At 42.9% G+C, this 14,001-nt stretch overlaps 1 protein-coding gene across 3 annotated transcripts in view; it reads right to left on the bottom strand.

The window, feature by feature from the left end:
* LOC124268514 (sodium-coupled monocarboxylate transporter 1-like) overlaps positions 1 to 14,001 on the bottom strand; it is a 52,212-nt gene that overhangs the window by 14,648 nt on the left and 23,563 nt on the right. For all 3 annotated transcript variants that reach the window (XM_046703499.1, XM_046703496.1, XM_046703497.1), the window contains 6 exons: positions 12,234 to 12,314; positions 7,209 to 7,282; positions 6,322 to 6,462; positions 3,101 to 3,236; positions 512 to 597; positions 137 to 252 (listed from right to left, as the gene is read on the bottom strand). In XM_046703499.1, the coding sequence (XP_046559455.1) occupies positions 137 to 252; positions 512 to 597; positions 3,101 to 3,236; positions 6,322 to 6,462; positions 7,209 to 7,282; positions 12,234 to 12,314 (634 nt within the window). The remainder of the gene's footprint in view (positions 1 to 136; positions 253 to 511; positions 598 to 3,100; positions 3,237 to 6,321; positions 6,463 to 7,208; positions 7,283 to 12,233; positions 12,315 to 14,001) is intronic.

Genomic DNA, 14,001 nt, shown 5'->3' with positions numbered 1-14,001 from the left:
ATGTATAGCGTCCTTACAAAGAGTGATGATTTAGCTTAAATATATATTTCGCTGTAGTTTCACACGTTTGTCAATCAGTAATTATGCATTGAACTCAAATACACGTGATTTCAGAGGGGATATATTCAGATCCTACCCAAAAGTTTCGTGACAAGTGTTTTCTGTCCCTCGTTCAGTCTTTCCCCGAGGACAGGTTTCAGGAAGTCCTCCCAACACACAGCAGCCAGGGCATTCAGACACGAGGACATTGTGCTGCAAGAGTGAATGAGTGAGTGAGTATGCTTTTACGCTGCTTTTTGCAATATTCCTCCACTGGAACGGCGGGAACACCAGAAACGGTCTTCACACATTGTACCTATATGGGGAATCGAACCCGGGTCTTGAGTGTGATGAGCGAACACTTTAACCACCAGGCTACCCCACTGAGCCATGTGCTGCAATACGTACACGGTGACAAGGGCCTGCACTACAGCAGCTCTGCTCTCTGAATATAAACCAGTCAACGGCGTACCTGAGTGCTCCACTGAAAAGGCAGGAGACGAAGAGGCCGGGAAGACCTGGATAGCCCAGCACTTCCATCACGAAGTAGGGAATCAGCTGTAAGGAGGAGACAACCCTTGTTATACATCAACTGAAGGGGAGACAACCCTCGTTAAACATCAACTGAAGGGGAGACAACCCTCGTTAAACATCATCTGCAGGGGAGACAACATGTTATACATCAACTGAAGGGGAGACGACCGTTGTTATACAACACCTGAAGGGGAGACAACCCTCGTTATACATCACCTGAAGGGGAGACAACATGTTATACATCAACAGAAGGGGGCGTTGTTATGCATCAACTGAAGGGGAGACAAGCCTTATTATGCATCAACCGAAGAGGAGACAAGCGTTGTTATGCAACACCTGAAGGGGAGACAACCCTTGTTATACATCAGCTGAAGGGGAGACAATATTTAACCATACATTAACTGTAAAGGGAGACAACCTTTGCATTGCTATAATGAATCAACTGAAGAGGAGACAACCCTTGTGATACATCAAGTATAAGAGGAGACAACCCTTGTAATACATCAAGTATAAGAGGAGACAACCCTTGTGATACATCAAGTATGAGAGGAGACAACCCTTGTAATACATCAAGTATAAGAGGAGACAACCCTTGTGATACATCAAGTATAAGAGGAGACAACCCTTGTGATACATCAAGTATAAGAGGAGACAACCCTTGTAATACATCAAGTATAAGAGGAGACAACCCTTGTAATACATCAAGTATATGAGGAGACAACCCTTGTAATACATCAAGTATAAGAGGAGACAACCCTTGTAATACATCAAGTATAAGAGGAGACAATCCTTGTAATACATCAAGTATAAGAGGAGACAACCCTTGCAATACATCAAGTATAAGAGGGGACAACCCTTGTAATACATCAAGTATAAGAGGAGACAACCCTTGTAATACATCAAGTATAAGAGGAGACAATCCTTGTAATACATCAAGTATAAGAGGAGACAACCCTATAAGAGGAGACAACCCCCAAGTGATTAGAGGAGACAACCCTTACATCAAGTATAAGAGGAGACAACCCTTGTAATACATCATCAAGTATAAGAGGAGACAACCCTTGTAATACATCAAGTATAAGAGGAGACAACCCTTGTAATACATCAAGTATAAGAGGAGACAACCCTTGTAATACATCAAGTATATGAGGAGACAACCCTTGTGATACATCAAGTATAAGAGGAGACAACCCTTGTAATACATCAATAAGAGGAGACAACCCTTGTAATATCAGAGGAGGAGACAATCCTTGTAATACATCAAGTATAAGAGGAGACAACCCTTGTGATACATCAAGTATAAGAGGGACAACCCTTGTAATACATCAAGTATAAGAGGAGACAACCCTTGTAATACATCAAGTATAAGAGGGACAACCCTTGTAATACATCAAGTATAAGAGGAGACAACCCTTGTAATACATCAAGTATAAGAGGGGACAACCCTTGTAATACATCAAGTATAAGAGGAGACAACCCTTGTAATACATCAAGTATAAGAGGAGACAACCCTTGTGATACATCAAGTATATGAGGAGACAATCCTTGTAATACATCAAGTATAAGAGGAGACAATCCTTGTAATACATCAAGTATAAGAGGAGACAATCCTTGTAATACATCAAGTATAAGAGGAGACAATCCTTGTAATACATCAAGTATAAGAGGAGACAATCCTTGTTATACTTCAAGTATAAGAGGGGACAACCCTTGTGATGCATCAAGTATAAGATGAGACAACCCTTGTAATACATCAAGTATAAGAGGAGACAATCCTTGTAATACATCAAGTATAAGAGGAGACAATCCTTGTTATACATCAAGTATAAGAGGGGACAACCCTTGTGATGCATCAAATATAAGAGGGGACAACCCTTGTAATGCATCAAGTATAAGAGGAGACAACCCTTGTAATACATCAAGTATAAGAGGAGACAACACTTGTAATGCATCTAGTATAAGAGGGGACAATCCTTGTTATACATCACGTATAAGAGGAGACAATCCTTGTAATACATCAAGTATAAGAGGAGACAACCCTTGTAATACATCAAGTATAAGAGGAGACAACCCTTGTAATACATCAAGTATAAGAGGAGACAACCCTTGTCACACATCAAGTATAAGAGGAGACAACCCTTGTAATACATCAAGTATAAGAGGAGACAATCCTTGTAATACATCAAATATAAGAGGGGACAACCCTTGTAATACATCAAGTATAAGAGAAGACAACCCTTGTAATACATCAAGTATATGAGGAGACAATCCTTGTAATACATCAAGTATAAGTGGAGACAATCCTTGTCACAGAGCAACTGAAAAGGACGACAAGACTAAGTGAACGCTCATAGCGATAACGATCGGTTTATTATTAGGCCGGATAACACCAGCTCCCTGTGAGGCCCTTGAAGGTCAATCGTCACTTGACTCATCCCACCAAGTAGCTATTTTCTGTTGGATGAACAGATTACACGAGCAACACCCAGGAGTGAGGATATGCAGGTGAGAAACGTGAACATCTTACCTGGTTGGCATTGCTGATATACTTCGCCGACAGAGGATCACAACCTTTCTTTGCATAATAGGCGAATGTGGTAATTCCAGCCAGACACACCGTCGTCAGTAGCACCAGGATGCCAATAACATTCAGCATCACCGCCCTGTCAACACAGAGTGATATCACCAATAACATTCAGCATCACCGCCCTGTCAGCACAGTGATATTACCAATAACATTCAGCATCACCGCCCTGTCAGCACAGAGTGATATCACAATAACATTCAGCATCACTGCCCTGTCAGCACAGAGTGATATCACCAATAACATACAGCATCACCGCCCTGTCAGCACAGAGTGATATCACCAATAACATTCAGCATCACCGCCCTGTCAGCACAGAGTGATATCACCAATAACATTCAGCATCACCGCCCTGTCAGCACAGAGTGATATCACCAATAACACTGATCATCACTGCCCTGTCAGCACAGAGTGATATCACCAATAACATTCAGCATCACCGCCCTGTCAATATGGATCGATATCACCAATAACATTCAGCATCACCGCCCTGTCAGCACAGTGATATTACCAATAACATTCAGCATCACTGCCCTGTCAGCACAGAGTGATATCACCAATAACATTCAGCATCACCGCCCTGTCAATATGGAGCGATATCACCAATAGCATTCAGCATCACCGCCCTGTCAACACAGAGTGATATCACCAATAACATTCAGCATCACCGCCCTGTCAACACAGAGTGATATCACCTATAACATTCAGCATCACCGCCCTGTCAACATGGAGTGATATCACCAATAGTATTCAGCATCACCGCCCTGTCAACACAGAGTGATATCACCAATAACATTCAGCATCACCGCCCTGTCAGCACAGAGTGATATTACCAATAACATTCAGCATCACCGCCCTGTCAATATGGAGCGATATCACCAATAGCATTCAGCATCACCGCCCTGTCAATATGGAGCGATATCACCAATAGCATTCAGCATCACCGCCCTGTCAACACAGAGTGATATCACCAAAAACATTCAGCATCACCGCCCTGTCAGCACAGTGATATTACCAATAACATTCAGCATCAGTGCCCTGTCAGCACAGAGTGATATCACCAATAACATTCAGCATCACCGCCCTGTCAATATGGAGCGATATCACCAATAGCATTCAGCATCACCGCCCTGTCAACACAGAGTGATATCACCAATAACATTCAGCATCACCGCCCTGTCAACATGGAGTGATATCACCAATAACATTCAGCATCACCGCCCTGTCAATATGGAGCGATATCACCAATAGCATTCAGCATCACCGCCCTGTCAACACAGAGTGATATCACCTATAACATTCAGCATCACCGCCCTGTCAACATGGAGTGATATCACCAATAGTATTCAGCATCACCGCCCTGTCAACACAGAGTGATATCACCAATAACATTCAGCATCACCGCCCTGTCAGCACAGAGTGATATTACCAATAACATTCAGCATCACCGCCCTGTCAATATGGAGCGATATCACCAATAGCATTCAGCATCACCGCCCTGTCAATATGGAGCGATATCACCAATAGCATTCAGCATCACCGCCCTGTCAATATGGAGCGATATCACCAATAACATTCAGCATCACCGCCCTGTCAATATGGAGCGATATCACCAATAACATTTAGCATCACCGCCCTGACAGCACAGAGTGATATTACCAATAACATTCACCATCATCGCCCTGTCAATATGGAGCGATATCACCAATAGCATTCAGCATCACCGCCCTGTCAATATGGAGCGATATCACCAATAACATTCAGCATCACCGCCCTGTCAGCACAGAGTGATATCACCAATAACATTCAGCATCACCGCCCTGTCAACACAGAGTGATATCACCAATAGCATTCACCATTACCGCCCTGTCAACATAGAGTGATATTACCAATAACATTCAGCAACACCGACCTGTCAACACTGAGTGATTTTACAAATAACATTTAGCATCACCGCCCTGTCAGCACAGAGTGATATCACGAATAACATTCAGCATCATCGCCCTGTCAGCACAGAGTGATATCACCAATAACATTCAGCATCACCGCCCTGTCAGCACAGAGTGATATCACCAATAACATTCACCATCACCGCCCTGTCAGCACAGAGTGACATCACCAATAACATTCAGCATCACTGCCCTGTCAATATGGAGCGATATCACCAATAACATTCAGCTGCTCGTCGTTAGGCAAATACATACTGCTATCAAGGTCAGTGACCGTGTACTGCTGATATTTGCCATAACTGTATCCGTTTTACCTATGATGGTTAACGGTGAAGATCCAGATTAGAATTGATATTCAGTAACCCATACCTGTGGTAAGAGGCGACTAACGGGATGGTCAAGTCAAAGTCAAAGATGTTTGTTGTACAAAGGCCACCGGCCAATATACATTGGAGTTATACGTTATACATTATACATATGGTGCAATAAGTACTAATTGGTGATCCAAACAGCAAACCATGTTACAGGCAGCTAATTATGTACAAGTAGTGAAATACGATGGGTCTTCCAAACTTTATATCAGGTTGTTACGCTTAATAAGAGCATACTTGATATTGTACGGCAGCCTTATTATTACATTCAGTTGATGAAAGAAGTAGTTTTAAAGCTAATGAAGGTGGCTTACATAGATAATATTCAGCTATGCGTTTCGTACGCAAATCTTTATAGAAAGGACATTCAAGTAAAAGTGAATTTCATTTTCCACATCTATATTACACAGAGGGCACATTCTCTTGCATCTTTCAATATGAAAACGTCTTCCTTCGTTTACCACTATGTTGATCAAACCTGACGTAAAACGTACAGATGGATATCTTAATTTCTTTGATGTTAAAAGATATTTCTTCGGTTGGAGTAATGATTTGTATATTCTATAAGAGTCGTACCGTGAACTATTATCTATTACTGAACGCCATTCTTGATTATACATATTAAGACTTCTTTCTCGAAACTGAGTTAAAAACAAACTTGCATCACCAACTGACTGGCTTAACCATACAAAACCATCACCACGTGAAAACAGAAGTTTTCTTACATAAGATGCCAACGTCACTTTGCCAGTGTTATTTACAGACCGCCGCCATATAGCTGGAATATTGCTGGGTGCGGCGTAAAAGTAAACTCACTCTCTCACCCATGATAGCTATTACTTACAGTTTGGCCTTCTGTAGTGTCGGTAGTGCACAGTAGCGCTGGACGCTGGCCTGGTTGACCCCATAGAAGGATGACCAGCCAATCATTGTGCCGATAGTGAGAGACCAGAAGGAATGGCGGACAGTCGGATCAGGGTTGAAGCTTGAAAATATACACAAAGATCTTAGTTAAGCACCCCCTGACATATCTCACGATTGAATGAGCCCCGACTGCAACCCTTTGGAGCATATATAGGACATGATTGGTCGTCGTGTGCAACAAAGGGATCCTCCTGTACAGAACCTGCCCCAACTGGAAGCTGCTTTACACGAGCAATGGCGTAAACTGCCCCTTCCGAGGATCAGGAGGCTGACAGGGGGTATGAGGAGGAGAGTGCAGGCTGTCAAACAGGCACATGGAGGATACACTGGGTATTGACCTTGAATCGTGTAAGACATACAAAATGACATTTTGAATGTTCATATTCACCAATAAATGAATTTGTATGAAAATCTTTTCTTTTTTTTAAATGGGCAGTTATCACCATGAAATCAACATGGATTCCAAACATTTTGTCGTTTCAAAGGCTTACACGGGTCAGAAAAAAACAATGTTTTTGTTCCATCGTGGTGACCACGTGAAGTTTTACGTTCGTGTTGAAAACCTATCATTACCAAAATAAGGGTATTGCTAAATTAAGTTTGTTGTGCATATAACCAAATGACATGTATTTCTAGAATTGACGACTTCTTTATTGCGACAGACGCAACGTTTCGGTGTAGATGCTAACATCGTTATCAAGAAAGTTATCGTTACTTGCGTGATAGCAATGTTTGCATGTACCCCGAACGCTGCCACGGAGGCACACGGTAACAAATGGTGACATGGTATATATTTTACAGACTTACTCAAAGAATTCTATTCGGCCCCACTCTTGGTTCAGTTTCCACACCTCGTCAATTCCACCAACAACAGAGATCCCCTGTAAGAAGGACGATAAAACCACGTGTACAAGAACCAATCAGTTTTAACACACAAGTATGTTCACAAGGACGACAAAACCACGTGTACAAGAACCAATCAGATTTAACACACGAGTATGTTCACAAGGACGACAAAACCACGTGTACAAGAACCAATCAGATTTAACACACGAGTATGTTCACAAGGACGACAAAACCACGTGTACAAGAACCAATCAGATTTAACACACGAGTATGTTCACAAGGACGACAAAACCACGTGTACAAGAACCAATCAGATTTAACACACGAGTATGTTCACAAGGACGACAAAACCACGTGTACAAGAACCAATCAGATTTAACACACGAGTATGTTCACAAGGACGACAAAACCACGTGTACAAGAACCAATCAGTTTTAACACACGAGTATGTTCACAAGGACGACAAAACCACGTGTACAAGAACCAATCAGTTTTAACACACGAGTATGTTCACAAGGACGACAAAACCACGTGTACAAGAACCAATCAGTTTTAACACACGAGTATGTTCACAAGGACGATAAAACCACGTGTACAAGAACCAATCAGTTTTAACACACGAGTATGTTCACAAGGACGACAAAACCACGTGTACAAGAACCAATCAGTTTTAACACACGAGTATGTTCACAAGGACGACAAAACCACGTGTACAAGAACCAATCAGATTTAACACACGAGTATGTTCACATGACATATTCTACGGATTCAAAACCACATTTAAACTATAGTATGACCAGAAATTATTGAGAATTTTAGGAATATGTTTAATAGGATTTCTAGTATAAACAACCTTGACCAGCTATCAAGTGCTTGGTTTCATTCAAGAGAGACAACTCCGTTAATACTTTTTTGTGGAGAGTTATTCCCCTTCGTTTACTTGCTAGCAGACAACGTTTTCAGTGATCCTCAGTATGGATGATTTAGAAAAGGGGAAGTTGATTTTAGAATATTATAACAAGGACATCAGATCAGCTAAAGTGATTTTAAGTAGAACAGGCATCCTTTGGCCACTGTTTATCGTGTTTGAAAAATATAGCAAATGGATAAGGCATTGAGCACCAGGGAGGCACCAGGTAGGCCCAGGAATTGACTGTCGGTGACAGGAGGCGGCTTGGTATTCTTGTTTCTAAAAACAAACGAAGGAGTTAAGAAAACTTAAGGCTGGATATGATTGATAGAGGAACTGTGGCTGTCTGTAAGGAGACAATTAGAACTGAGCTGCATGCAATGAGTTTGCAGAAAAGTCGAGGAATTCCATCGCCGATCATGAAACCTGAACAAAAGGAGCGAAGGTTGAACTGGTGCTTACAGTATAGAACTTGTAACTGGGACAATGCGATTTTCTCAGATGAAAGTTCTCTGTGGCTGTGTCCTAATACACTAAAATTCTGGGCCACACAAACTGAAAAACCGTTATATAAGCGCCCACAGTACAGTCCGAAATTTAACGTTTGGGGTGGCATATCTGTATTAGGGGCAGCGCCGGTGTGTGTATTTGAAGGGAATATGAACAATGAGCGGTACACAGATATTCTCGAGGAACATTTACTTCCATCTGCTCACGTGTTCTATAGAATTTTTTTTTTTGATTTTCCAGCAGGACAACGACCCAAAACATCGTTCAAAGCATTCACAGGTCTGGTTTCGAACCCCAAAATATGACATTATTAGATTGGCCAAGTTATAGCCCTGACTTAAATCCATTTGAAAATTTTTGTGGACTTATGAAGGAAAGTGTCAATAAGAAAAATCTGACAAATATTGCTGAAATGAAAGAAGAGGTGGTCCGATATCGGGACAGCATGGATCACGACTTTCTAACTTCTTTGATCAGTAGTATGCCCCGCCGCTTTAAAGCCTGCATTGCTGCCCATGGTGACTTGACAAAATACTAACTGTTCACCTGTCTTTGAATCTGGAGTTATGTTCTGCTAATATTCACATTTAATACGTGAGTAATGAGTGAAAAAAACAAAGGTCGGCTGTCCTCACAGACCATTTGAAATCGGTTGCGGGCTGCCAATCTCTATTCTCGAGGTCCATATCGTGGGTCAATATTGACGCCGTTTCAACAACGTCAACGTCTGCTGTGGGCCCAACGTCACCTCCTATGGACCCAGAGAGACTGGAATCGAGTCGTTTTCAGCGATGAATCCAGGTTTACCCTCAGATTCGCGGACGGCAGGCATAGAGTCTGGAGACGACGTCGTTAACGGTAAGCCCAATGTTGTGTACAGGAAGTCGACAGATTCGGGGGCGGAAGTTGCATGGTGTAGGGTGCTTTCTGTGGGAACAACCGTTCCCGACTTCTGGTCATCCGTGGAAACCTCACAGCTGCTGCTTACCGCAACCAGGTGCTCACCCCTGAACTCGTTCCTTTCATGGCGGCTTAATCCAATAGAGCATGTTTGGGATGCACTTGGGAGAAGGCTTCGTGGTCATAGGAACCAACCTCAGAATTTGCAGCAACTTGGCGTTGCCTTGCAAGAGTAATTGTGCAGAATCCCCAACCACGTGTTCACAGGCATCAGGCAGTCGATGAGGAGACGGTGTTTGGCAGTGGTGAATGCGCGGGGCGGCCATACACGATATTGAACTGAGAAATTTCGCATTTTTATTCTTGTGACTTGACATTCTGTATACCCATGTTTTGGAACGGCGGTGTAGCCTAATGGAACTGATTATGGCACTGTCAGTGTATCGAGTACATCACACAGATCTCAGCAATGAAATAATAACAATTTAACCATCTTACCATCTCTTGTTCTTTTATAGTGCCCTGAAGAAAGAATGTGAAGTTTCTTTTTTGACTCAGTATAGATATTACTAAACCTGCAAATTATATTAGCCAACGCCTATTGTAAACCAAAAATCACTGTGTTCTCTAATCTGATTGGTTGAAAAACGTGATTGGATTGAATTGCAACGTGATCAGATAATGGTATTCGATTCCCTTCGACCATAGCACTGCAAGACTTTTCACTGCGTATAAAGATGATGTACAGATAATCAAAACAACACTTTTCGCTTCGACCATTTTCAACAGCACTGAAAATTTGGACTTTCCAAATTTCAATGCATGATAAAGGGGCATGATAAAGGGGCTGATTAAAGGGGCTGCGTGAAAAGGGCATGATAAAGGGCTGCATGATAAAAGGGGGCTCCATGGGGCTGTGATGAGGGCTGGGCTGCGTGATAAAGGGCTGCATAGATGATGAACATCCTGCAATAACTAATGCAGGATGAATAAAGGGGCTTGATAAAGGGGCTTTTAAAGTTGATGAAGGGCTGCTTGAAAAGGGGATTGCATGATAAAGGGGCTCCAAACATAAAGGGGCTGCGTGATAGATCTGCGTGAAAATAGATGGTAACATGATAAAGGGGCTCATACTTTAAAGGGGCTGTACTCCCGATAAAGGCTCGATAAAGGGGCTGCATGATAAAGGGGCTGCATGATAAAGGGGCTGCATGATAAAGGGGCTCCATGATAAAGGGGCTGCGTGATAAAGGGGCTGCATGATAAAGGGGCTGCATGATAAAGGGGCTGCATGATAAAGGGGCTGCATGATAAAGGGGCTGCATGATAAAGGGGCTGCGTGATAAAGGGGCTGCATGATAAAGGGGCTGCATGATAAAGGGGCTGCATGATAAAGGGGCTGATAAAGATAAAAGGCTGCATGATGATAAAGGGGCTGCGTGATATAAAGGCTGCATGATAAAGGGGTTGCATGATAAAGGGCTGCATGATAAAGGGGCTGCAAAGGGCTGATAAAAGCGTGATAAAGGGGCTGCATGATAAAGGGGCTGCATGATAAAAGGGCTCCATGATAAAGGGGCTCCATGATAAAAGGGGCTCCATGATAAAGGGGCTGCGTGATAAAGGGGCTGCGTGATAAAGGGGCTCCATGATTGACGGGTGTCACTGATATTGCTGTTATACATTGCTGTCACATATTTTGCCTTATGATTGATCTAGCAGTCAGTGTATGATGATTGACTACGCCACACCTTACCTTCGTATCGGTATAAACGAAAACAATGCTAAATTCAATGGTTAGGTGGGTAAATTACGAAAACGCCTGAGAACCATTCACCATCATAGTATCCATTACAACGTATTGTGGTGAGGCTCTTTATCTAGGTTTCAAATAAGTTATACTAATCTAGGAACGTTTGACTTTCACCAAGTATTTCTTAATAATCAAAATAAGAACGTTACGTAGTAAAATGATTGGAGACATTGCATTTGATCGAGTGGACCTGCGGAAGCCTCTACTGAAAGCAGGAGCGGATTTGGATCTACTGAGTAGAGCAATTATGGTGACAGTCTTGTGTGGCGGTCTTTAGCCAGAAAAGACAAGGTCACATTGCCAGCCAACCCGTTACAAAGTACTTGTTCCATTGTCGAGCTATTACACTTTTGGATTGCCCAAAATTGACGGTACTGGTCTCATCGTCGAGCTATTAGATGTTTGGATTGCCAAACATTGCCGGTCCCAAAGTCGAGCTGTTAGACGTTAGGATTGCCAAACATTGCCGGTCCCAAAGTCGAGCTGTTAGACGTTAGGATTGCCAAACATTGCCGGTACCAAAGTCGAGCTGTTAGACGTTGGGATTGCCAAACATTGCCGGTCCCAAAGTCGAGCTGTTAGACGTTAGGATTGCCAAACATTCAGAGTACTTTGGATACGGATCATTGTGCCTCATCTATTTATCTACTGAAGTGTGTGCATGAAACGGCCCATGTTGGCAAGGTGCAAAATGAACTCTGAGTAAGTAATAATACGTGCTCTAGCCCCATGATCTGTGATTGGGCGAGAGTTTGTAGTACTACGATATGACATACATATTGTGTAGGTTATCTATAACACAGAATCATTCTGTCGTATAAAACTGACCAAACAATACAATGATCATACTTACTCTAATGACAACAGCTAGTACTCCGGCAAGCATCACCACCGACTGAAATACATCCGTCCACACGACTGCTTTCATTCCACCCTAAAACAGAATACAAACACAATAACATATACATGTTCACATTCGCTTATGCGTCACCCTCCTGTTAATCATTGAGTATCTTTTTTCAGCCAGTATCATTACAAAAGCACAATGGTATATTATATGTTCATCGCCTTGTACACACATATCCCACCTGGCAGTGGGTCAGTGTACAAACAAGGTCGCACAATACTCCTCCCCACAAAAGGAGACTTGACTGATCCCAAAAACTTCCGCCCTATCACATGTTTGAACACTCAATATAAAATCTTCACAGGGTTTTTGACAAACCTCGTGTCTGCTCTTCCAATGATATAATTTACAGAGAGCAGAAGGGGGCAAGAAAGGGATGTTGGGGGTGCAAGGATCAACTTCTTGCACAGAAAATGATTTTGGAAGAGGCTAAAGCATATCACCGCAACCTCTACATGTGCTGGATTGACTACAAAAAAGCATACGACTCTGTTCCTCACGAATGGATTCTGAAGTCTCTTCGTTGCAATGAGCGACTACTTGATTTACTCGAGTCTTTAATGAGTTGCTGGTGGACTCAACTTGAGATGTACTCGCAAGGGCAGGTGCAGACTTCGGAACCTATTCCAATCAGAAGTGAACTATCCTTTGAGCTTTCTGCTGAACAGAGGGGATGGTTACCATCCCGGACCTCATCAGCACAGATCCCCAACACCTCTTACTCATCTCCTTTACATGGATGACATCGAGCTCCTTGCCAAAGGAGATACCAATTTGAAAGAGCAGGTTCTCCTTGTCGAGTCCTTTTCTAGTGATATTGGCATGACATTCGGACTCGACTAATGTAATATTTTTCATTTGAACCGTGGCAAGGTAGTTAATGGTGGATCTGTCAGGCTACAAGGGGGAGGAGTTATTGAGCATCTTGTGGAAGATCAGGCCTACACCAATCTTGGAATGCAAGTTCGAGAATGCCCAGAATAAAAAAGAAACTTCGGGCCGAGTATGAAGCTCGCTTAAAGAAAATCTGGAGCTCAGAGCTAAATTCTCGAAACAAGGTGAAGCCACCAATACGTTTGCTGTGCCAGTCCTGTCCTATTCCTTTGGGGTAGTTGATTGGGCTCATTGTCCAGAGGGTCATGGAAAATATTGCTTTCAAACTTCCTTGGAATAGGCCCGTGTACAGCCTCAGAAGAATTCCTGCCCACAACCTGATCTTGTCCTTTTTGATAAAGCCAGTGAAGTTATTTATGTCATTGAATTTTCTGTCCCTTTGGACAGCAATGTGATTAGCAAAATTCAGGAAAAGCATATTAAATATGCGGACCCCGCCTTTGAAATGTCTCGCTAGCATCCCAAGTACACTGTCGTCAGGCTCCCCATTGTTCTCGGTGCTCTAGGTTTGGTACCTCCTGATCTCTTGGCGCAGATCAGCAGAGTGTCCTGGTTCTCCACCGGGAGCACAGCCCTTCTGACACTCTGGGTAATGCAGAAGGCTGCAGTGTTGGGGAGCCTTCATATTCTCTTGACTTGGTGGGTTCGACTAGGCAGCGTTTCCTGGGAGAATTCGCTGCCTGGGCTGCGTGTAGAGGGGACAAGGGCCCTGAGCTGATGACGAGCCTTACCAGCCTGACTGTGCCAGGATCCACAGAACCCTCCATGGTGAGTACTATCATTCATCTGTAAAACATGACTTTATCCCACCGGGTACCCA

Source organism: Haliotis rubra, unplaced genomic scaffold (assembly GCF_003918875.1).
Source record: "Haliotis rubra isolate DU_JTF1 unplaced genomic scaffold, ASM391887v1 Scf1388, whole genome shotgun sequence".
Lineage (NCBI taxonomy): Eukaryota > Metazoa > Mollusca > Gastropoda > Lepetellida > Haliotidae > Haliotis > Haliotis rubra.
The sequence above is the reverse complement of the archived record's forward strand: the minus strand, read 5'-3'. Positions and strand labels throughout refer to the sequence as shown.